Below are 24816 nucleotides of genomic sequence, written 5' to 3' on the forward strand. Positions count from 1 at the left end.
CATACAGTTCTTGACCATTGCATGTTTGTATTTTTTCTATTAAACTTTTTTCTGATTGATTAAAAGCATTTCATATATTAACCATCTCCCTATTATGAATATTCTCCCTTTGTTTCTTTTTTCCTTTGTTTACAGCATTTCTTTTTAGTTACTTCTAATGTTTTACCTTGGTCTGTAGAATTCTTTAGTCTTTCTATCATGTATAGTGTGGATGTGGTTTTATTTATACTGTTCATGGAATTTTTGTATTCCTCGGCCGAAAGATTGATGCATTTCATCAAATCTAGAATATTGTCAACCATTATGGTTTCAAAAATTCCCTTTCCCTACTCAATGCTCTCCCTCTAGTATTTCTATTAGATGTGTCTTTAATTTACTTTAAAATACCTTCAATTGTAAGATACTCCATTATTTTATTAGCACAAGAAAATAAAATATGCACCTATCCTGTAATAAATATGTAAAAGCACACACATATATAAAAGCACTCGTAATATGTCTTAACATTCAGTTTCTCAGTCAGTTGCTGATAACTGCTGTTTTTTCCATATATCACCGTTGTCAAGGCTGTGAATGGTGCAGCATTCTTAAGAGTGATACTGGGCTTCCCTGGTGGCTCAGTGATGCAGAGTCACCTACTGGTGTAGGACCTCGGGGTTCGATCCTAATCCTGGAAGATCCCACATGCCTTGGAACAGGGTCTATGCACTACAACTATTGAGCCTGTGCTCTAGAGCCAGGGAACCGCAACTACTGAAGCCTGACTGCCCTATAGCCCATGGCCCAAAACAAGAGAAGCTATCACAATGAGAAGCCAGTGCACTTAAATTGAAACCAAGAGTAGCCCCTACTAGCTGCACCTAGATAAAGTTTGCACAAAGTAACAAAGGTCTGGCACAGCCAAAAATAAATAAAATTATTTTAAAAAGAGTGCTACTCTGTTGTTTCTGGAATTTATTCCAAGACTCAGCCATGCATTTGTAAATTTTGATGCTAGCACTAACTTCAATTATGTATGATCAACTACCCTTTTGCATGTATTTTTATATCAAAACACAACAGTTTCATCTTTTGTGGGTATTTTCCTTCTAGGTTATTTTGGTGTCTGAGTTCCTTTGCAAAATGTGGAATGCATTTATTCTTCCAGTGAGAAATATTTGCTCCACTAATAACATGTATACTCTGTTACTCTGTTTCTGTGCTTTCTGCTTACATAATAGCATTTTGGCATTTTAATGCCAAATCAAAGTGTTATTAATTTGAAGGTATTTTAAATGGCAATTAAACTCCACTCATGATTTAAGAATGGCTATGAACTGTGGTCAGATATGGCCTTTCTGAGTAGTTAGCATTTTACCAGAGAAACTAGCTGTTTGGAGAGTGGGAGAAAGAGTATTCTTGGCTGAAAAAATAACATTTAAAAGGACAGCATGCTTAGAAGGTGTTCAGATAGTAGTTTGTTTTAAAATTCAAAGCTTTTTGGACTTCCCTAGTGGCACAGTGGATAAGAATTCGCCTGCCAATGCAGGGGACTAGGGTTTGATCTGTGGTTCAGGAAGGAAGATCATGTGCCATGAGCAACTAAGCCCATATGCCACAACTACTGGGCCCACACTCTAGAGGCCCATGAGCTGCAACCACTGCGCCTAGAGCCTGTGCTGGGCAATAAGGGAAGCCACCGCATTGAGAAGCCTGTACATTGCAAGAGAAGCCACCACAATGCAAGCCTATGCCCTGCAATGGACAGTGGCCCCTGCTCGCTGCAACTAGAGAAAGCCCAAGAAAAGCAACGAAGACCCAGTGCAGCCAAAAATAAGTAAATCTGAAAAATTCAAAGCTTTTTAATAAATATTTTCCTCCAGTTTTATTGAGATGTAATTGACATATAGGCTTCCCTAGTGGCTCAGTGGTAAAGAATCAGCCTGCCAGTGCAGGAGATAGGAGTTTGATCCCTGGTCTGGGAAGATCCCCTGGAGAAGGAAATGGCACCCACTCCAGTATTCTCACCAGGAAAAATCTCATAGAAAAATATCTGTGTAAAAGCCCACAGAGGATCCTGCTGGACTGTGGTTCATGGGGTCGCAAAGGTTTGGACACAATTTAGGGACTGAACAACAACAATTGACATAATAGAACTCAAAGATTGATATGTCTGGAACACACTGAACAAAGGGGAGAGAAGTTGCAAAGAGAGGCAGGGCTGAGATCTTACAGCACTTTGGAAGCCTTCTATAAGTGAAAAAGAAAGTTATCAAAGGAAGCTTTGACATGAGACTTCTATTTTAAGAGGATTACTTAAACATCTAGTAAAGGTGCTATTCCAAACAGAAAAATGAATTAAATTATGATAAAAAATTCATTAAACTTCTAGGATGCTGGGAGGGATTGGGGGCTTGAGAAGGGGACGACAGAGGATGAGATGGCTGGATGGCATCACTGACTTGATGGACATGAGTTTGAGTGGACTCTGGGAGTTGGTGATGGACAGGGAGGCCTAGTGTGCTGCGATTCATGGGGTTGCAAAGGGCCAGACACAACTGAGCGACTGAACTGAACTGAGGGAAGAATAAAGCTATAGACTCTTCCTAATTGTTTACTGAAATAAATTCGGCAGATTAATTAAAATTCAAATACGTGTAAACTCAAGAGATGGAAAAATATATTGGTAAATATTTAAGAGATCTTGCTGTGGACTTCTAAACATAAAAGGAAAAAACACCCCATAAAACATAAGGAATGACTATGTAAGTTTTAAAACTTCCATATGCCTAAAAACTTGTGTCTGTTAATATATTCGAAGTTTCCACAATAGAGAAATCCAATTCAGTGTATCTAAACAAAAACCAAAGGTCTCTGGCTTTCAGTGTCTAAGGTCCAGTCTTAGTAAATGTATGAAAAAATGGTTTGCATTCTGAAGCTGTGTGCATTGGTTCTCCAGTTAGGCTGGGTTTCAAAGCAAACAGCCGAGCTTCCAGGAGGACTGATGTAATGCTTACTTGAATGTGACCTTTCACATGTTCCCCAAAGGTGAGAATCTAGTTACTAACACTTCCACTTGTCTTAAGGATGAACTTGTGGCTCTCTCTGTTGACATCCTTTTACATCCTATAGCTAATAAACCTTGTATAATTTATCCAAGAAGTGTCTTAGTCTTCAGTTCAAGAGGTGATCACTAACAGCCAAAATAGTGGTCACACAGTCCCCAACAGATTAAAAGGGTTTAAAAATTACAATCAGCATGTTATTTACTTTTATAAATAAGATTAAGACAAAACACAAAAGCAAGGCTTTCTCTAAATAAATAATGGCCTGAATGGAGTGGTCTGTTTCTCTCAAAAAACAAAATCAAGTGTTTGTGCAATGTTGTTAATAGAGAACAAAGTATACCCTGAAATCATTGATCCTCCACACCGATTTTGGGCTTTCCTGGTGGCTCATCGGTAAAGAATCTGCCTGCAATGCAGGAGGGAGACATGGGTTCTATCCCTGGGTCAGGAAGATCCCCTGGTGGAGGGCATGGCAACCCACTCCAGTGTTCTTGTTTGAAGAATCCCGTGGACAGAGGAGCCTGGTGGGCTACAGTCCATTGGGTCACAAAGAGTTGCATACGACTAAAGCGACTTAACACGGATCTCACGTTTACTTTACTGTAGACTGTAAGCAGTGTTACAGGCATTTTGGGATCTAGTTTCACAGAAATCAAGAAAATAAAACATCCGGTTCAGAATTCTATTTTCCCCAAACCTCACAGTTCAGGTCAAAATTGCTAACACAAAATTGCATCTCCTATGCGTGCAAATTTCTCTCCTTGTTAAATTACAAGATGCTAAGGGAAGGGGCCCCACTTTATACTTGTTTTACATCACTTACAAGGCAGTGAACAGGAACTGCTGAAAGCAATGCTGAGTAACACAGATATTAATAAATTTAAGAAGGCCGGGAGTACGTTAGAGCGGGCGTTGGTGGCAAACAGATTTATGTTCTAATTCTTAGTGGGCACTTTTTAGCCGTGAGACCTTGGCTAAATAATTTTCTTTTAGGAGAAACCTCATTCATTAGGGACTTGGGATGTGTCAGGTACAGAAGGGATCCGGCTGTGAACAAAGTAGGCAACATTCCTCCCCACCTAAAAGGTCTTTCAGTAGTTCAGAAGGCAGAAAAGAAATCTGAATAACCGTGGAAAACCCTAACTGTAAAATGAAAATCATATCCACTTCCAAGTGTTGTGCAGTTTAAATGAGATAGATTACATAGTTCAGTGCCCAGCACATAAAGCAGACGATACAGACTGAAGTTTGAATTTCACTTCCTTATCAGTAATCTTTTACACAGGTGGGCTCCCCAGGCCTTTCTGCTCAGGGCCTAATAAGCGGATACCTATCTGTGTGAGGGAAAGTACTGACTAGGCAGGCTGGAGACTGGGGAAAGTGAAAGAAAGTGAAGTCGTTCAGTCGTGTCCGACTCTTAGCGACCCCATGGACTGTAGCCTACCAGGCTCCTAAGTCCATGGGATTTTGCAGGCAAGAATACTGGAGTGGGTTGCCATTATCCCCAGCAAGTTGTTAACCTCTAAGACCCTGGGCGCCAGGGCTCGAGTTCCCATTGGCTAGTCTCCTTCTGAAACACGCCTTTTCCCGCCCCCTCATGCTACTATCTAATAACGCACGCCTCTCCACTACGTTTCACTTGCCCCGCCTTCGCCCCGCCTCCCTAACGGGTTCGCGCCATTGGTGGATCTCCCGGGCCGTGATGGCGGTGGTGCGCCTGCGCCCTCCCTCCGGGCCTTTACCAGAAAAGGAGCAAGCAGGCAGAGGTTGGAGAAGGCTGGTCAAGCTCCGCCCGGGTGAAAGGGCGGCGGCTGAGCCGGGAGGGGCCGAGTTCCAGGGCTGGCGGCTGGGCTGCGGTGGGGCTAGCGAGGCGCTGCGTAGCTGCGCGCTGCTTTGGCGACTCGGGGCTGGCCGAGCAGAGTCCGCGCGCCGGCCCCGGCGTCTGCGCTACGCGGCAGCGGCGACTAAGCGCTGGTGTTTCCAGCATGACGGAGCTGAGGCAGAGGGTGGCCCGCGAGCCGGAAGCTCCGCCCGAGGACAAGGTAGCGGCGGCACCGGGTGGGCGCGGCTGCGGAAGCGGCGTCCCCCATAAGTCCGTGGGGGGCGCGCAGAGAGGGGTCGTCTCGCCTTTTGACTCTGGCTCGGCCGCCGGAAGCATCGGGCCTCAGTAGGGCGGAGGGTCCTTGGGTGCGGGGTCCCGCGGAGCTCGCGGCAGGGTTCAGCAGGTCGAGGTCCCGAGGACACAGCTCTGGGGTCCGGTTGGGGTTGGTATCTCCGCGGCGCAGGAAGGAAAGCGCGGGAGGTTGCGCACGTCTGCCTGTCTCGCGGGGCTGATTGGGGCCGGGGGGAGGGGGGGACGGGTTCCATTCTAGTCCACTCCCCAGGCGTTCCCTGGTGTGAAGACGTCGAGACCCCGCAAAGATTCCTCAGAGCGTGATTTAGCCTCTCCGATCTCCCGTTATTTGTTGAGGGGTGAAGGTGTATCAAGACAAGGCCATGAGATTTGCCTGTTAGGAGATTTAAACCCCTTCTCGAAAGTTAAATCTGTTGGCTTTAAGCAGAGAAGTCATGCAGTCATTAGGTGTTGAAAGGTATATTCCCCAAAGATGGGCTTGTTTCCTGCTTCAGATGTGGGCTTTGTTGGGGTAGAGGAGGGTAGAACAGAGGCCATCTTGCGGGGGTGAGGGATGAGGTGAGAAGACTTCTTGGGTTGAAGTGAAAGGTCTATGTAGGGAAGGTGAGGAGTGGCCTTGTTACTGTGGACGCTAAATGACAGCACAAACTTGGTGGTAATATTTCAAGCCTGGAGTTTGTCGTGGTCAGGAGCAGTGTTATTTGGTGGATTGATGACAGTGATGTGTAAACTGGACTGAGGGAGCCTGGACCAGAATGAAAGAGTGTCTGACTCGCGGGTTGCCAGCTGGTGACCTGCAGTTGCTTTCTTTGGTCCCTGTGTTGCTTTAAAAAACCAGAATATTTCTCCCAGCCACTTGAATTTATTGCCTATTTTGGATCATTGGAAGATCTGCCATCATATTCCCAGCTGATTAATGTTTGGCTGGAACTGAGGAACAGCTGCTCCCACCAATCCCTATTCCCTCTACAGCAGGCCCTCAATACCCACTTATGTAGCTTTCCATTTTAGAAAACCGGAGGAAAGGAACCTTAGGGAGATATCAGGAAGGAAGAAAGCCAAGATTTGGTGTCAAGGTGTCAACAGCAGTTATACTAGAAGGGTGAAAGATAATGGAATTTGATTTCTAGAATATGTTTTGGAGAAAAATTTGGTTGCAAGTTGAGGAGTCGCTTACAGAGACAAGGTACTTTGAAGTTTCTAATCTTCCCATTAAATACCTTAGTTTGGCCTGGAAGAGCTCTGTTGCCACCATGCATTTGCCTGTTGGGAAGTTACCAGATGTTTTGAGGCTGTATAGCCCTGTATAGGATGAGAGATCAGTCTTGATGTTAATGGGACTTTGTGGTTTTAGGTGTGAAAAGAGCAGTCAAAAAAGAAAGCGTGATACCTAGTGGGCTGTATGTTAAAAAGCTACATGTAAGAATTAGAGTTAATGGTAAAAACAGGCAAACCCACATACCCCCAAAACCATGAGGTTATGAGGTAAAATAAAATTTCTCCCCTCCCCATCCAACTACTTGGATCCATTTGAGGTTCACTGAATGCTTGTTGCTCCACAAACACTTAGTCCATTAGCTCAGAACAAGGCAGTTGCACCATTGCCAATATTTCTGGATTACCATGCATGGGATTTTTAATAATAAAGATTCCTTTTAAAAACTGTGAAATACTTTATTTGTCTTTGATGAATGTATGCTGTGCTTAGTCACTCAGTCGTGTCTGACTTGGCAACCCCATGGACTGTAGCCTGCCGGACTCTACTATCCATGGGGATTCTGCAGGCAAGAATACTGGAGTGGGTTGCCATGCCCTCCTCCGGGGGATCTTCAAACCCAGGGATCAAACCGGGGTCTCCTGCCTTGCAGGTGGATTCACCGCCATCTGAGCCATCACATGAATGTATATAAAGTATTAAAATTAGGTTTATTTTATTTCATAGTTCGTAAAACTTACTTCCATGTTTCTGACTTTGCTGATATTCTTGGGTTAAAATTTAAGAAAATAAAAAATAGTAAAACAAGGGCATCTTTTAAGGGAAACAAATGGCAAAATTCCAGCTTTCTTATTTCATTGTAGAATTCAGAAAACAGTGTCAGGTCAATTCATTAAAAGAACTGAAACAAATTTGAAAGATTTAGGAAAAAATGCTACAGTTGCCTAACTGGTATGACAAAATTTAAATAAACAGTCATTTCAAAATAATCTGGGGAATGTGTTTATTATTATAAAAGTCAGAATGTATTATATTTAGCATCCTAGAATCGAATTGTCAAGCCAGTTGCTAATAAAGGAAATTTTTCCTCTGGGAACCGTGCTTATAATTTTAAAGTCCCAAAGCACAGTATTGTTGCCAAACCAAGAAACTTGGAGTTTAAGGTTTGGAAATGATCTTCCTCCCATCATTCCATGTTTTTCCATTGGAGCTTAGGAAAGGAGAGAATGGAACTTGGGCCAAAACATTGGCATCTTAAAATTTATGATTGGGTTGGCATTTCAGGAGACTTTGTTTTGGAGGTTAGAAGGAAGGATGTGGAGTCCTTGTCTATCGTCCTTAAGTGCTAGAGTGCTGTTTAAAGTAGAGCTTTACTCACTCAAGGCTTTCTTTCTAGATCAATGAAACCAGTATAAAGATCAAATAAAGGCATCATTTAGAAAGGGGAGTTTAGATTTTGACTGAAGATGGTGGTTTTAAGAGCAGGGGCATAACAGCTAGAGCTATCATTAGCCTGGACAGTGCCGCTTACCAGCTGTGTGTATGTGTGTGTGTGTGTGTGTGTGATGTCAGTCAGTCCATGTCGCTTGGACGTGTCCAACTCTTTGCCACCCCGTGGACTGTAGCCTGTGAGGCTCCTCTGTCCATGGAATTTTCCAGGCAAGAATACTGAAGTGGGTTGCCATTTTCCTACTCCATACATGCTGTGTAACTTTGAGGAAATCACTTAACTTGCATAAAAACCTCAGCTTGTCCATCGAGGGGTGATAAAAAAGTAGCATGTGCTTCAGAGGATAGTCATATGGATTAAGTGAGTATGTATGTTACGTATGTAGAGCAGAAATTGTCACATTGTACTGTGTTAAGCTGCTGTTTCTGGTTGAAATATAGTTTTACAGGAAAAAGCTAATATTCACCTTCTACTCTTGGAAGATGATTAAATCTTCAAGTTATAAGTGTTCAGAGTAGTCTTTTCCTATTTATCACCTTTTAAAGAAAATTTTATAGACAGAGCTTGGCCTTCTATGACCCACCTTTTCAGTTCATTTTCTTACTGAATTTTTCAGCGCTCAGAATCACAGTCAAACTTCAGCTGTAGAAGGAATATTGCTACATGCAATTGTCTTTCCCTAATAGCTTTTTCAGACCTCCCTCATGGCTCAGCTGGTAAAGAATCTGCCTGCAATTTGGGAGACCTGGGTTCGATCCCTGGGTTGGGAATATCTCTTGGAGAAGGGAAAGGCTACCCATTCCAGTATTCTGGCCTGGAGAATTTCATGGACTGTATAGTCCATGGGGTTGCAAAGAGTCAGACATGACTGAAAGCATATTTTCATAGCATATTTTAGAATAGTGGTAAATAATTAAACATAGTTTTCTGTTAGACTTTAAAAGTGCTACTGAAATAATAAAATCTTATTTTCAGAGCTCTGACTACTTCAGATGCAGGAGAAATGCTTTATTCTTTCAATCTTTTTTTTTTTACATTGAGAAGTAATTCAGGTTTTGAATAATCAGTAAACCTTAACTATGGCTCCCAGACTTAAATAGAAAGAGAAGATGAAAGATTAGTTTGTCATATGACCCAGTATTTTTAGTTGCTGATCAAACAGTATAATTTTATTTTAAAAACTCAGTTATTTTCCAACTTATGGCTACTTAAAATTAGTTTTTTTCAAAAAAACATTTTGTTTAAACTGTTTTGTGTAAATTTATGTGATATTTCATTAGCCTTTAACATTTTAAAAAATACTAAATTGCTCTTATCAGATGTTAGAACTAGAAGGGATTTTAGGGCTAGTTATTTTATAGCAGAGTAGCCCAGAGAGCTTGTTACTTGCTCAATGTCACACAGCTGGTTAGATGCAGAGTTGTTAATAGTATGAAGGTTTTCTGATTCCTTTTTACTCATTATGTTGCGTAATGTTGCCTTTTAGGATACAGACTTAATTTACAGACTTTAAAAGTTTCTGAGTTGGTTGACTTTGATTTAAAAAAAGCCCCAATATCTCCTATTTTTTCACAAAAGTAGCAAAATCTATATACATACATATATATGTATATAAACGTGTGTGTGTGTTCCTGAGTGAACATTGCAACTCTGAGAAAACTTTTTTTTTTTTTTGTAGAAAAAGTTGATTAGGTCCTATTTTCCTGGTTATTGGAAAAGTGGTGATTTATATATTTTAAGTTCACCCCTAGGAGCAGCCACTCGGGTATCCTTGAAGAGAACTCCTAGCAAGTTGTCAGCTCCTCACTCTGAGCTTCATGGGAAGCTACTCAGATTAAATGCTTTCTGGTTGATGGCTCTTAGTATTAGAACTATTTGTCCTGAAACAATGTCATTCAGTATTTATACATTTTCTTTTAGAATGTTCACTGAACCCAAGGTCTGCCGTATACAGTCTCACTAGCTCTGAGAGAGGGCTGGTGTCTGTGCTCATGGGGAAAACGTCCAGGATTTTATATCACTTTTGGCTCCAGATAATCCATTCTTTCTCTACTGATTTCAAGAAATCATAATTTTGAATGTATCTGGGAAGCTTTTGAAATGACTCTCCTAATTTCACAGTGCTCATAATCACCCTTTAAACTGTTTGAAAAAAGTAGTGCATCATTATTTGTGATTTGTGCACTCTGCTATCTTTTCTAAGATCCACATAGATGGAGTGTATTGAACTTGTTAGTGTTGCAGAGGGCTTGCCAAGTAACTCTCCTGCACACCAAGTTTTTTAACGTGCTCCCTGTGCAGTGCCAGTCTCCCCAGCCTTCCTGCCTGGTGCTGGAGGCTGGGGGGTTAATAAAACACAGCTTTTCACTCAGCAGACTGTGTCTGGTTTGGAAAAGAGACTCTTGACTGTTAATTTTGCCAGGCTCTCCTTTGAGGAATACTGATTTGTTCCTGGGGTTGGGTTGAGTTCCTGCCTTCCAAGCCGTGCTGTGCAGTAGCTGCCTGGTTGGGGTGGTGGTGCGGCGCCAGCCAGGGCAGACATGGCCCGCATTAGGCAGTTCACCCTGCCACTGCCTGATCTTTGTTCTTCTGCTCAAGTTTGCTTCAGCAGTGGGGATGGCATAGGGCCCACTCAGTTGAGTGACCTTTTATTATTTATTTAGAGTGACCATTTAAGGAAGGTTAAACTTTATGTTATTTTGACTAGACAGTGTGTGCATGTATCAGAACTGAAAGGTGATGGTGTAGCACTGTGAACATCTCCCTCCTGCCTCCCTGATTCTCCTCCCCGGCAGCAGCCTACGCCTGCCAGGAAGTAGTGCTCATGAGCACTTGCTGCTGGCATGGAAAGACCTGAACTGTCCTTTGAATTTTTTGCTCTTTGGCAGCAGCTCTTTTGTATTACAGTCACCCCAGGACCAGCCTGGGACTTCTCTGTGAAGACTTGGCTGCATTTTGGAAAGAGCCCTTGTGATTTGAGATTTACTGGCTGCATTTTCTGCTCGTGGGTCTCTGACATTGAGAGGATGTGTGTCGCTGACCTGAATCCCTCAGTGGGCGGCTCTCAAAGCCTTTACCCACAGTCTCTGTCCTGCCAGTCCTGTGAGTTTAGTGACCTGCAGGAAATCCCTAGGTATATGTATACCTCAGGCAGCACAAACTTGCTTTGTCTGAAATCTAATTTTCTCCTTTTAGACCTTCCTGCTCCTGTCTGCTCTGCTTCAGTTGGGAATCCATTAGTCCCTGTGTCTCTGCTCCCTCATCTAGTCCAGGCCAGATGTTCACATCAGATGACACCTGGATTCCTTATCTATTGCTTTTGCATATTTAAGATAGTTCAGGATGCCTGAACTAGTTGTAAATCCTTCTAATTGAGTTACCTTCCTTCAGGATTTACTCTCAGCCTCTTCTAGTCCTCCTGACCTTTGAACAGCTCGGAAACTACTCTGTGAGTTACAGAAGGGAAGAAAAAAATTCTGACCCTCTTTTCAGATCTCTTAAATTTGGTCCTTTATGACCCTGTCTCTTAACCAACCCCCTTCCTGCTTGGGGCCTCTGTGACATGCATCTTGCCTCTTGATATTTCCAACCATAGGAAATATGCTTGTTTTCTGTCACCCCTCTTTCCATCTCTGCCTATTGAAGTCCTGTTTTCTCAAAACCCATTTAAGATCTTCCCTTATCTCGATATGCTCCTTGCTAGTCTCTGGAACTGCATTCATAACAGTTTGTCTTTCCTTTTCTCCTTTGCCTTTCACTTTTGTTTCTCAAACTAGGCTTCAACAGTATGTGAACCAAGAACTTCTGGATGTACTAGCTGGATTTAGAAGATGCAGAGGAAACAGATTAAATTGCCAGCATGGGTTGAATCATAGCAAAAGCTAGAGAATTCCAGAAAAACCTCTACTTCTGCTTCATTGACTATGCTAAAGCCTTTGACTATGTAGATCACAACAAACTGAAGAATTCTTAAAGAGATGGGAATACCAGACCACCTTACCTGCGTCCTGTGAAACCTGTATGCAGGTCAAGAAGCAACAGTTAGAACTGAACATGGAACAACTGACTGGTTCAAAATTGGGAAAGGAGTACGTCAAGGCTCTATATTATCACCCTGCTTATTTAACTTCTATGCAGAGTACATCATACGAAATGTCAGGCTGGATGAACCACAGGTTGGAATCAAGATGGCTGGGAGAAATATCAGTAACCGCATATGTATAGATGACACCACCCTTATGGCAGAAAGCGAAGAGAAATTAAAGAGCCTCTTGGAGGGGGTTTGAAAAAAAAAAAAGAGCCTCTTGATGAAAGTGAAAGAGGAGAGTAAGAAAGCTGGCTTAAAACTCAACTTCCAAAAAACTAAGATCATGGCATCTGGTCCCATCACTTCATGACCAGTAGATGGGGAAACAGTGGAAACAGTGACAGACTTTATTTCCTTGGGCTCCAAAATCACTATGGATGGTGACTGCAGCCATGAAATTAAAAGACGTTCCGTGGAAGAAAATCAGTGACAAAGCTAGACAGCATATTAAAAAGCAGGGACATTACTTTGCTGACATGGAGAAGGAAATACCAACCCACTCCACTATTCTTTCCTGGAGAATCCCGTGGACAGAGGAGCCTGGAGGGCTACAGTCCATGGGGTTGCAAAGAGTTAGACACGACTGAAGCGACTTAGCATGCATGCATGCATACTTTGCCCACAAACGTTCGAATAGTCAAAGCTATGATTTTTCCAGTAATGTATGGATGTGAGAGCTGGACAGTAAAAAAGGCTGAGTGCTGAAGAATTGATGCTGTCAAACTGTGATGTTGGAGAAGACTCTTGAGAGTCCCTTGGACAGCAAACCAAACCAGTCAGTCCTAAAGGATATCAAACGAGTCAGTCCTAAAGGAAATCAACATTGAATGTTTATTGGAAGGACTGATGCTGAAGGTGAAGCTCTAACACTTTGGCCACCTGTTGCAAAGTGCTAACTCATTGGAAAAGACTCTGCTGCTGGGAAAGATCGAAAGCAGGAGGCGAAGGGGATGACAGAGAATGAGATGGTTGGATGGCATCACTGACTCAATGGGCATGAGTTTGAGCAAACTCCAGGAGATGGTGAAGGACAGGGAAGCCAGGCATGCTGCAGTCCATGGGGTCACAAAGAGTTGAACATGACTAAGTGACTGAACAACAACATCTCAATACTTCATCAGGCATGTACGTATTATAGAAATCACAGGAATGTATGCAAATGAGGATGAAATCCACCTATAATCTCGTTGTTCAGGAAAGCAACCATTGTTCAAATGCCTTTTCCTCCTGTGCATATTGCTACACGTGGCTGTAATGCTACCACGCATGGTCTGGTAGCTTGCCTTTTTATTTTTTAATTCAAATGTAGTTGAGTTGGGAAGATCCCCTGAAGGAGGGTGTGGCAACCTACTCCAGTGTTCTTGCCTGGAGAATTCTATGGACAGGAACTTGGCAGTCTCTTGCAGTCCATAGGGTCGCACAGAGTCAGACACAACTGAAGCGACTTATCATGCACGTAGTTCATTTATAATGTTGTGTCCATTTTAGGTGTACAGGAGTGATTCAGTTTTTTATATATATATATATGTATATAATTTACTTTATATATAATCTACTTTTACTCTTTTCCATTATAGGTTATTACAAGATATGTCATATAGTGCCTGTGCTGAATCAGTCCAGTTTAGTCGCTCAGTTATGTCTGACTCTTTGCGACCCTGTGAACCGCAGCATGCCAGGCCTCCCTGTCCAACACCAACTCCCGGAGCCTACCCAAACTCATGTCCGTTGAGTCAGTAATGCCATCCGACCATCTCATCCTCTGTCATCCCCTTCTCTTCCTGCTCTCAATCTTTCCCAGCATCAGGGTCTTTTCCAATGAGTCATTTCTTCACATCAGGTGGCCAAAGTATTGGAGTTTCAGCTTCAGCATCAGTCCTTCCAATGAATATTCAGGACTGATTTCCTTTAGGATGGACTGGTTGGATCTCCTTGCAGTCCAAGGGACTCTCAAGAGTCTTCTCCAACACCACAGTTCAAAAGCATCAATTCTTCAGTGCTCAGCTTTCTTTATAGTCCAACTCTCACATCCATACATGACTACTGGAAAAACCATAGCCTTGACTAGATGGACCTTTGTTGGCAAAGTAATGTCTCTGCTTTTTAATATGATTTCTAGGGTGGTCAAAACTTTTCTTCCAAGGAGTAAGCATCTTTTAATTTCATGGCTGCAGGCACCATCTGCAGTGATTTTGGAGTCCCCAAAATAAAGTCTGACACTATTTCCATTGTTTCCCCATTTATTTGCCATGAAGTGATGGGACCAGATGCTGTGATCCTAGTTTTCTGAGTGTTGAGCTTTAAGCCAACATTTTCACTCTCCTCTTTCACTTTCATCAAGAGGCTCTTTAGTTCTTCGCTTTCTGCCATAAGGGTGGTGTCATCTACATATCTGAGGTTATTGATATTTCTCCCAGCAATCTTGATTCCAGCTTGTGCTTCATCCAGCCTAGCGTTTCTCATGATGTACTCTGAGTATAAGTTAAATAAACAGGGTGACAATATACAGCCTTGATGTACTCCTTTTCCTATTTGGAACCAGTCTGTTGTTCCATATCAAGTTCTAACTGTTGCTTCCTGACCTTCATACAGATTTCTCAAGAGGCAGGTCAGATGGTCTGGTATTCCTATCTCTAAGAATTTTCCACAGTTTGTGGTGATCCACACAGTTAAAGGCTTTGGCATAGTCAAGAAAGCAGAAATAGATGTTTTTCTGGAACTCTCCTGCTTTTTCTATGATCCAGCGGATGTTGGCAATTTGATCTCTGGTTCCCCTGCCTTTTCTAAAAGCAGCTTGAACATCTGGAAGTTCATGGTTCACGAACTGTTGAAGACTGGCTTGGAGAATTTTGAGCATTAATTTGCTAGTGTGTGAGATGAGTGCAATTATGTTGTAGTTTGAGCATTCTTTGGCATTGCCTTTTGGGATTGGAATGAAAACTGACCTTTTCCAGTCCTGAGGAAGGCTTTCTTATCACTTCTTGCTATTCTTTGGAACTCTGCATTCAAATGGGTATATCTTTCCTTTTCTCCTTTGCTTTTTGCTTCTCTTCTTTTCTCAGCTATTTGTAAGGCCTCCTCAGACAGCCATTTTGCTTTTTTGCATTTCTTTTTCTTGGGGATGGCCTTAATCCCTGTCTCCTCTACAGTGTCACGAACGTCTGTCCGTAGTTCATCAGGCAGTCTGTCTATCAGATCGAGTCCCTTGAATCTATTTCTTACTTCCACTGTATAATCGTAAGGGATTTGATTTAGGTCATAGCTGAGTGGTCTAGTGGTTTTGCCTGTTTTCTTCAATTTGAGTCTGAATTTGGTAGTAAGGAGTTCATGATCTGAGCCACGGTCCGCTCCTGGTCTTGTTTTTGCTGACTGTATAGAGCTTCTCCATCTTTGGTTGCAAAGGATATAATCAATCTGATTTCAGTGTTGACCATCTGGTGATGTCCATGTGTAGAGTCTTCTCTTGTGTTGTTGGAAGAGGGTGTTTGCTATGACCAGTGCGTTCTCTTTTGCCTTTGCCCTCCTTCATTCCGTATTCCAAGGCCAAATTTGCCTGTTACTCCAGATGTTTCTTGACTTCCTACTTGTGCATTCCAGTCCCGTATAATGAAAGGATATCATTTTTGGATGTTAGTTCTAAACGATCTTGTAGGTCTTCATAGAACTGTTCATCTTCAGCTTTTCCAGTGTTACTGATCAGGGCATAGACTTGGGTTACTGTGATATTGAATGGTTTGCCTTGAAGACTGTGTCGTTTTTGAGATTGCATCCAAATATTGCATCCTTGCTACTCCGTTTCTTCTAAGGGATTCTTGCCCACAGTAGTAGATATGATGGTCATCTGAGTTAAATTCACCCATTCCAATCCATTATAGTTTGCTGTTTCCTAAAATGTCGACATTCACTCTTGCCATCTCCTGTTTGACCACTTTCAATTTGCCTCAATTCATGGACCTGACATTCCAGGTTCCTATGCAATATTGCTCCTTACAGCATTGGACTTTACTTCTATCACCAGTCACATCCACAACTGGGTATTGTTTTTGCTTTGGCTCCCTCTTTCATTCTATCTGGAGTTATTTCTTCACTGTTCTCCAGTAGCATATTGGGCACCTACCGACCTGGGGAGTTCATCTTTCAGTGTCCTATATTTTTGCCTGTTCATGCTGTTCATGGGGTTCTCAGGGCAAGAATACTGAAGTGGTTTGCCATTTCCTTCTCCAGTGGACCACATTAACCTGAGCATAAAAGCACAGGGTCTGTATTTTGGGGAAGATAGCCTCTCTTCATTCATTAGCTCCTGAGATCTGCACAGGTGGAAGAGCAGTGGAGATTCAAGGTGTTAAAAACAAGACAACAGATCCCAAATGGAGTCACTTATTCTAAGCTCCACATCACCAAACCAAGACTTACTCTTCCATTCCAGAAACTGAATCTTAGAGCACTCACTCAGGAGTTACTTAATCAGCACTATTTAGGGTAATCTGCCTGATTGACTCCTGCCATTCCCTGAAGGAAAGTAATATTTCAATAACCAATCTACTTTTTTTTTTTTTTTGGCGTGTAGCATGCAGGGTCTTAGTTCTGGAACAGGGATTGAACCTGTGCCTCCTACAGTAGAAGTGTGGAGTCCTAACTGCTGGACTGCCAGGGCAATCTCCCAGTCTACTCTTTTGCTAGTATAATTTCCTTGTTCCCACTCCTTTCTGCGTATCAAAGTCTTCCATTTTGTGCAACTCCTGGAAACTCTATTTCTGCTAGGTTAGATGTTGCCTGATCAAGATTGAAACCCCAAAAGATCTTTGAAGTATAATTTAGTTTTTTTTTTTTTTAATAAGGGAAATGTAGAATAATTATCAGGTTAAGCATCTGTGTTGTGAGGTGCGTAATCATTTGTGGGTAGATTTGCTTTTAAATGGCTTTAAAAGAAAGCTATTTTTTTAAATTGATGAAACGGGTATATTTTGTTATCTAGAAATTTCACTGTGGACTAGCAGATTTTTCCTTAATACCAGGTAACAGAAATGTTAGTTTATTCTGTTCATCAACCTCAATCCTCAGCTGAGATGGAGTTGGGTAGAGGTGACAGCCAGACTGTTAAGTGTGAAGACTGAGTGGCCCACACTATTGCCTGTGTTGTTAAGGTGGTGAGTAATTTCTTTTTTGGTTGATGCACCTGTCTGTCTGTGCTTAGAGCAGAAACTAGCTTGGAGAGTTCAACTTCTGGAAGTCTAAGCTGCAGGAGGCAGGTTATTTCTTTTTGCCAGAATACATGGAGGGAAAAGCAGTAAGCAGCTGCTTAAAATTGTCTTCTCGGTTCTACTACAGACCTCCGTTCTCTTGTTTGATAGCTCATCCTTATGTCAGTCTCAAGAATTTCACATTCCTTCCACATAGAGTCTGCAAGTCTATGTAAAACGATGAGATGGGGATATTTCGTGCAAAGTGGTGGGCTATTGCAGTGTGATATTTATGCCTGTTGTTTTAACCTATAGAAGTGGATAATTTCTTAGTCATTCCTTAAACTTTTTTCTTCCCTTCGTACCTTTGAACAGACACATTTATAGAGGACCTTCTACCAGGCAGTATTGTAGACCAAGGGGATGTAGCAGTAAATAAACAAAAGTCCCTTCCACATGGAGTTCATGTTTTAGTGGAAGAGACAGACAAATGTGTAATAATTTCAGGTGGTAGTGATTTTACAAAGAAGAATAAAACAGGTGTTTCTTAATATAAAGTAGCATTTCAGAGTTTGAGCATTCAAAGTGACCTTCCTGTATGCAGTCTGGTTGGCTTAAAGGATAGATGTGTTCTGATTCTGCCTGGAATATTTCCTGTTATTCAAGGGAAATGAGTGGAAATGTACACAGACTTATACATTCTTTGGGGCAGCATTGAACCATTTTGAGTTTAAAAGGTTTCACTTTGCCAACTTATTCTTTATTCCTTGGCAACACATTAGTTGCTGTCCAGAATACGGCTCATTATCACTTGAGGTTTATCGGTGTCCCTCACCAAATAATTTTAATCTTTGGGAAGGGCTGAAAATGTAGTCCTTTTTTGTCATTAGTTACAATTGTGTAACTATAGTTCTAGAGTTATGTTTCCTACCCCAATGATGGTAGCCATTATTCTCGGTTTTGTAGATAAAGGTTGATGAATTTGATTAAAATTGAGTGATTTTAAAAACACTTACTGAGCTTTTACCAGATTCTAGGCAAGGAGCACTCAAGGTAAAGATGAATAGGGCAGTCCTTACTTTTGATGAGCTTGAAATCTAAATTAGATTATGGAAAGTGCCTCTTAACATAACTACAAAGTGCAGTGAAGAGTAGGAGGAGGGATGCATAATGTGCTGTGGGAACTTTATTGGAAGAGAAAACCGGTGAGAAGTGTGGGGTGTTAGTTTCCTGGAACTCTTCTAAAAAATTGCCATAAACCCAGAGGCTTAAAACGATAGGAAGTTATTCTCGCACAGTTTTTGGAGACTGGAAGGCTGAAATCAAGGTATTGGCAGGACCATACCATTCAGAGGACCATTCCTTTCAGAGGCTCCAGGGGAGAATCCATTCTAGGCCCCTTCCCAGTGTCCAGGGGACTCCTGGCACCCCTTGGCCTGTGGCCACATTTCTCCAGGGGGGGTCCATTCTAGGCCCCTTCCCAGCGTCTGGGGGACTCCTGGCACCTCTTGGCCTGTGGCCACATTTCTCCAGGGGGGGTCCATTCTAGGCCCCTTCCCAGCGTCTGGGGGACTCCTGGCACCTCTTGGGCCTGTGGCCACATTTCTCCAGGGGAGGATCCATTCTAGGCCCCTTCCCAGCGGCCGGGGGACTCCTGGCACCTCTTGGCCTGTGGCCACATTTCTCCTGGGGAGAATCCATTCTAGGCCCCTTCCCAGCATCCGGGGGACTCCTGGCACCTCTTAGCCTGTGGCCACATTTCTCCAGGGGAGAATCCATTCTAGGCCCCTTCCCAGCGGCCGGGGGACTCCTGGCACCTCTTGGCCTGTGGCCACATTTCTCCTGGGGAGAATCCATTCTAGGCCCCTTCCCAGCTTGTGGCCACATTTCTCTCTCTAGCCTGTCTTTACGTTGTCTTCTCTTTGTTTCTGCATCATATCTCCCTCTATTTCTCTCTTATTTAAAAAAAAAATGTTTATTTTATTTGTTTGGCTGTGCTGGGTCTTATTTGCGGCATGTGGAATCTAAGGAGCTGAACCCAGGCCCCCTGCATTGGGAACTTGAGTCTTAGCCACTGGACCACCGGGGAAGTCCCTGCCTTTCTCCTATAGGTACGTGTGATTCCACTTAGGGCCTAACTGGATAATCAGGATAAACACCTCCTTTCAAGATCCTTAACACATCTTTTGCCATATAAGGTAATATTTACTCTTTTGCCATGTAATATTCACAGATTTCTAGGAAGTCAGTTTATTTTGAGGAGGCGTGGTTTTTTTTTTTTTTCCTGTTTACTGTAGATGGAAATCAGAGACGACATTCCTTAAGGAGTCTTAGTGCTCCTAAGTTGGGACTTGATGAATGAGCAGGAAGGAAAAATGGCTGGGAGCAAAGTAGGAGAAGAGAGCAAGGGGTGAGGTCATCAGGGTCAGTGAGTAGCTATGCTTGGTTGGAGCATGAGGTTTGTGCAGGGTGTAGAGGACAAATGTTGGAGGATGTGAAGTGGGAGGCTATTTGTCATTAATAGACTAGGTGAAAATGAGTGAAAGAGGGGTATAATCAGAGCTGTGCTTTATGAAGATTAATCTTTCCCAGAAGATTAATCTGGGGAATGTGTTTGAAAAGGGAGAAATTAGTAGAGAAATCAATTTGGAGGCCAGTATAGTAGAGAAGTGTTGACATGCAGACATTAGCAAGTATACCAGGGGTGAGAATGGAATAAGGAGAGACCCTGGAATGTTAGTATCGTACAGTTTGAGTACTGATGAGGGGTTTTGGAGATGGTAATGACATCAGTGTTCCCTATGGAGCACATCTCTGGTAGATTAGGATCTTGTTGGAAAACAGAAGAGCTGGTGTGGGTGGTAAAGGAGTTGATTCATTTTGGACATACTGAATTTTGAAATGCTGGTTGGACATGGAGGTATCTTGTTGGCAGGTTGAAATGTAGAGCTGTAGCTAGGGGGAGAGGGTATAACTAGTGTTATGGAAGGTAGGTCCACAGAAGAGAGACTAGTGGTTAAACTCTTGTGTTAACTGCTAATTTTGCATTTGTATCTTTAGCTCATCTTTCTAGCACGTTGACTTTTTAATTTTTAATAGTTAATTTACTTTTGTTTGCACTGAGTCTTCACTGCAGTCCCCGGGCACTTCGGTGCCATGTGCAGTTTTCTGTAGTTGCGGCAGGCAGGAGCTACTCTCTGGTTGTGGTGCCGGGGCTTCTCGTTGCAGCAGTGTCTCTTGTTGCGAAGCACGGGCTCTAGAGCACTCGGGCTCAGGAGTTGTGGGGCGTGGGCTTTAGTTGCCTCATGGCACATGGGATCTTTCCGGACCAGGGATCAGTTGATACTTGCGTCCCTTGCATTGGCAAGTGGATTCTTAACCACTGGACTACCAGGGAAGTCCCACATTGATATTTTTAAGTGTTTATCTGTCTTTCTGAGCTTTGTGTCACTTGCCTGTTTTATCAGTCTACCATCAGTGGTTTTACTTAAGTCATTAATGACAGAGGTGACTAGGAAGCAAAACAAATTGGGTGTTCAGTGTGATTACAGCTATTATCCCCCCATAATACATGTATTTATAGAAAAAGACTAGTGTGAAATATATCACAGCATTTTGATAATCTGGGCATTCTAAAGATGTGTATCCCAGTTATCTTTAAGGAATATATATTACTTCAGGAAAAATGTTTTATTAAGGGTTGAAGTGGTATATATCCCTAGTGCCTGCAAAGTTGATGTTGATAATAAATTTCAGGCGTTAGTAAGTGCTATAAAGAAAAGAAAGCGTTCTGGGTCTTCTTGGCAGTCCAGTGGTTAAAACTCTGTGCTTCCACTGCAGGGGCTACAGGTTTGATCCCTGGTCCAGAAACTAGGATCCTGCATGCCATGTGACCAGAATAAAAATAAAAAAATATATATTTTTTACAAGAAAGCATCCTAAGGAGATAGAGAATGATGGAGATGGAGGTGGGCCATTTTTTAAGTAGGGTGGTCAGGGAAGCCCTCTTTGGGGAGATTAAATGAAGATTGAGTAAGGTGGGCTGATTGAGCAATGAGAACATTCCAGAGTTAATGTGAAGCCTCTGAGTCAGGAATTAGTTCAGTGTATGGAGGGACAGCAGAAAGGCTGTGAGTTTGTCCTCCCTGGAAATCACTGGTATAGGAAAGAGATATGAGAGGTAGGCTGGGAAGTTAAACTAAGGTAGTGAGAGGTCATTAAAGGGTTTTAATGGGGAGTTGAATGCACTGATACATATTAGGAATACCACTGGTTATTTGTGAGGAGAATGGATGGTGAAAGGAGCAATTAGGAGACCACTGCAGGTGAGAGATGACGGGGGCTGGGACGCACCTGCAAGCGTGCATGCGTGTGTGCTCAGCTGTGTCCAGCTCTTTGCAGCCCTATGGACTGTAGCTCGCCAGGCTCCTCTGTCCGTGGGACTTCCCAGGCAAGAATATTGGAGCTGGTTACCGTTTCATCCTCCAGGGGATCCTCCCAAGCCCAGAATCGAACCCACATCTCCTGCTTTGGCAGGCAGCTTCTTTACCACTGCGCCATCTGGGAAGCCGCTATGAGCCTAGTGACTGTGAGGATAAAAGGATAGATTTAAGATATATTTTTGGGCATAGAACCGACAAAACTTGAGTTGTTTTTTGACTATGAATCATTTGCAGTTTGATTTACTGCAAATCAAAGTAAATTTACTGCAAATTCATTTTGTATGGATGAATGAATCCATGCAGTTCATTGGCTTTAAAACCATATTCTGTCCTCACACTGCTGCGCCTTTCAGGTGTTGGCATCATCTGAAGACTCCCATGAAGATGGAGGCCAGTGCCTTAGCATCTGGGGCTCTCTGCCTCTCTACCTATTCCCTTTCTCCTCAGGCTTGTGGGGGGAAATAGAGCTCAAGTGTCTTGTCCCACAGTCATATAATTTGATTCGAGAATTTCTAGTTTGATTGTACCATCTTAGGCCAAGTGCTTACTCCAGAACAGTTATGCCCTGCCCTCGCCACACACACACATTGAGTTATACTGGGGTTAAAATGCCTGCTCATGAACTTGTTATTGTGGCAAAGGGTATGGGATTAAAATAATTACTTTGCACAGGCTACTACACAACATGCAAGGGGAGGGGAGTGGATTTTAGAAGGGAGTCAGCTGCATGTCCAGTAACTGGGGAAAGATGAGAGAGGCCTTAAGCAAATTAAGCGTGACTCCTGGGTTTCCTGGGTGGTGCTAGTGGTAAAGAACCTGCCTGCCAATGCAGGAGATAGAAGAGATGCAAGTTCGATGCCTGGGTCAGGAAGATCCCCTGGAGGAGGGATGACAACCCACTCCAGTATTCTTGCTTGGCAAATCTCCTGGGCAGAGGAGCCTGGTAGGCTATGGTCCATAGGGTTGCAGAGAGCTGGACATGACTGAAGCGCCTGAGCACACAAAGCACCCAGGTTTCTGGCTTATGCTGGATACAGACTGTGGTGCCATCAACTGGCTGGCTCGGCACTTGAGGATCGAGAGTTTTGTGGGCAGTGTCAGTAGTTCTGTTTAGATATGTTTGAGATGTCTGCAAGAACTTTCTGGTGGAATGTCAGTAAGTAGTTCGAAATATAGCAGTTGGGTCTGGAGCTGGAGGAGAGGTTGGGGTTGGTGATATAATCATCAGAGTCATTGGCATGGAATTGGTAATTAAAGCCAAGGTGCTGGATGGTAATACTTAAGGGAGTGAGTGTCGTGGGTCCAGCATTGAGCCTAAAGCCAATCCAACATTTAGAGGACAGGTAGAGGGAAGATAACACAGGAACTAAGAGCAGTCAATCAGGTAGAATGAGAACCTGGAAAGTATATATTAGGCAAGCCAAGAGAAGAGTGTTTCAGGAAGGATGTGTTCAACTAGACCTAATATTGCCAAGAGGTACCATAAGATGAAGACTGGAATGTTCATTTGGTTTTGTGTCTTCGAGGCTGTTTTGTTTACTTCATGTTAAGAAATTTTAAATTCATTTTTGTGCTCAGAGCCTGGGGCATCACACTGAGGCCACAATGGTTTTTCTCTGCTGGGGTTTGGGGTATCTGAAAGTCACTTGCAGTTCAGCTGACCAGGCACTCTTTTTTTTTTTTTTTTAAACCTTTGTATTAACGGAACTCTTCCAACACAAAAAAGAATAGTTTAGTCAGTTTCTTTGTACCCATTGTACAGAAAGTGAAAGTCGCTCAGTTGTGTTCGACTCTTTGCGACCCCATGGACAATAGAGTCCATGGAATTCTCCAGGCCAGAATACTGGAGTGGATAGCCTTTCCCTTCTCCAGGGGATCGTCCCAACCCAGGGATTGAACCCAGGTCTCCCACATTATAGGCACATTCTTTACTAGCTGAGCCACAAGGGGTATGAAAAACACACTTTTCCTTTTTAAAAAAAAATATTTATCTGTTTGTCTGTTGGGTCTTAATTGTGTCATGTAGAATCTTTCATTGTGGTGCACAGACTCCCTGGTTGTGGCGCACGGGCTTAGTTGCCCCAAGACATGTGGGAACTTAGTTCCCTGACCAGGGATGGAATCCGTGATCCCTGCATTACAAAAGCAGATTCTTAACCACTTACTTTGTCTAGTAATCTTTGTAGTAGGAACTGCTGGAGATGTGTGACACTGAGGCAAGTACTATGATTTATGATTTAGTGGTTCATCAGATGAGGAATCCAGTAGCTCATCCTGGTTCCATTTTCTTCCTAAGGTCTGACTCTTTGTGACCCCGTGGACTATAGAGTCCATGGAATTCTCCAGGCCAGAATACTGGAGTGGGTGGCCTTTCCCTTCTCCAGGGGATCTTCCCAACCCAGGGATTGAACCCTGCATTGTGGGCGGATTTTTTACCAGCAAGCCACAAGGGAAGCCCTCCTAAGGTCTAGGGAGTACATTTGAGCCCAGTTTTGAGATTGCAAATATATTTCTCCTCTTTTTAACTCTTTTTATTTCTTACTTAACTCTTATTATTTTTTATTAACTTACTTCCCATCTTATTAACTCTTGGTAATATTTGATAAACTTTCTTCTTTGCATGAGTCTTGTTCTAATAATGAAGAAACTTAAAATTACTTTCTCCCCCAGTAAGGATGGACTCTTTTTTTTTTTTTTTAAATACTAATAGAGATGCTTGACTAGGTAACTGATGATAAGAGGACCTGTTGGATTCCAGCAGGGCTTCTGATTTTTGGTGTCTGACTCTGGAGGACTGGGGAAAACAAGTAGTATCATTAGAACAGAACTGTGGGCAGAGCCTCCCAAGAAACAGGTGATTTTTCGAGCTCTGGGAGTCTCTGTCCTGAGTTAAATAATGTCTTCTGATGATGGCTGGCACTAGATTAGAGTTGTATGCTTGTTCTTTGAGTAGACAGATGTGTTTACTCCAGAGGGAGGCTTTAATGGGGAAGATGAAGAAAGGATAATACCTGTTTGTTCTGTGGCGTCCAAACTCTTGGTTGAATGTATGGGAAAAACAGTTTTGAGGAGGTTGGGACCTAAACCAACAGTGTCCATCTGGATTAGAAAGCCTTGTATTCAGGCAGGCTGCTTCTTACTTTTCTGACCTCTTTCTCAGACATACCTGTGTTTTTTTGGTAAACAGTAGTTAACCAAGATAGAATTGCCCTTACTTCTCATGTAATAAGCAGTCCAGGATCTGTACAACTTTGTTCTTG

At 42.8% G+C, this 24816-nt stretch overlaps 1 protein-coding gene across 2 annotated transcripts in view; it reads left to right on the top strand.

The window, feature by feature from the left end:
• Positions 1 to 4878: 4878 nt before the first annotated feature.
• CDS2 (CDP-diacylglycerol synthase 2) overlaps positions 4879 to 24816 on the top strand; it is a 45070-nt gene continuing 25132 nt past the window's right edge. For both annotated transcript variants that reach the window (XM_052651094.1, XM_052651095.1), the window contains exon 1: positions 4879 to 5089. In XM_052651094.1, the coding sequence (XP_052507054.1) occupies positions 5033 to 5089 (57 nt within the window). In that variant the 5' untranslated portion in view covers positions 4879 to 5032. The remainder of the gene's footprint in view (positions 5090 to 24816) is intronic.

Source organism: Budorcas taxicolor, chromosome 13, assembly GCF_023091745.1.
Source record: "Budorcas taxicolor isolate Tak-1 chromosome 13, Takin1.1, whole genome shotgun sequence".
In the NCBI taxonomy this organism is placed as follows: Eukaryota; Metazoa; Chordata; class Mammalia; order Artiodactyla; family Bovidae; genus Budorcas; species Budorcas taxicolor.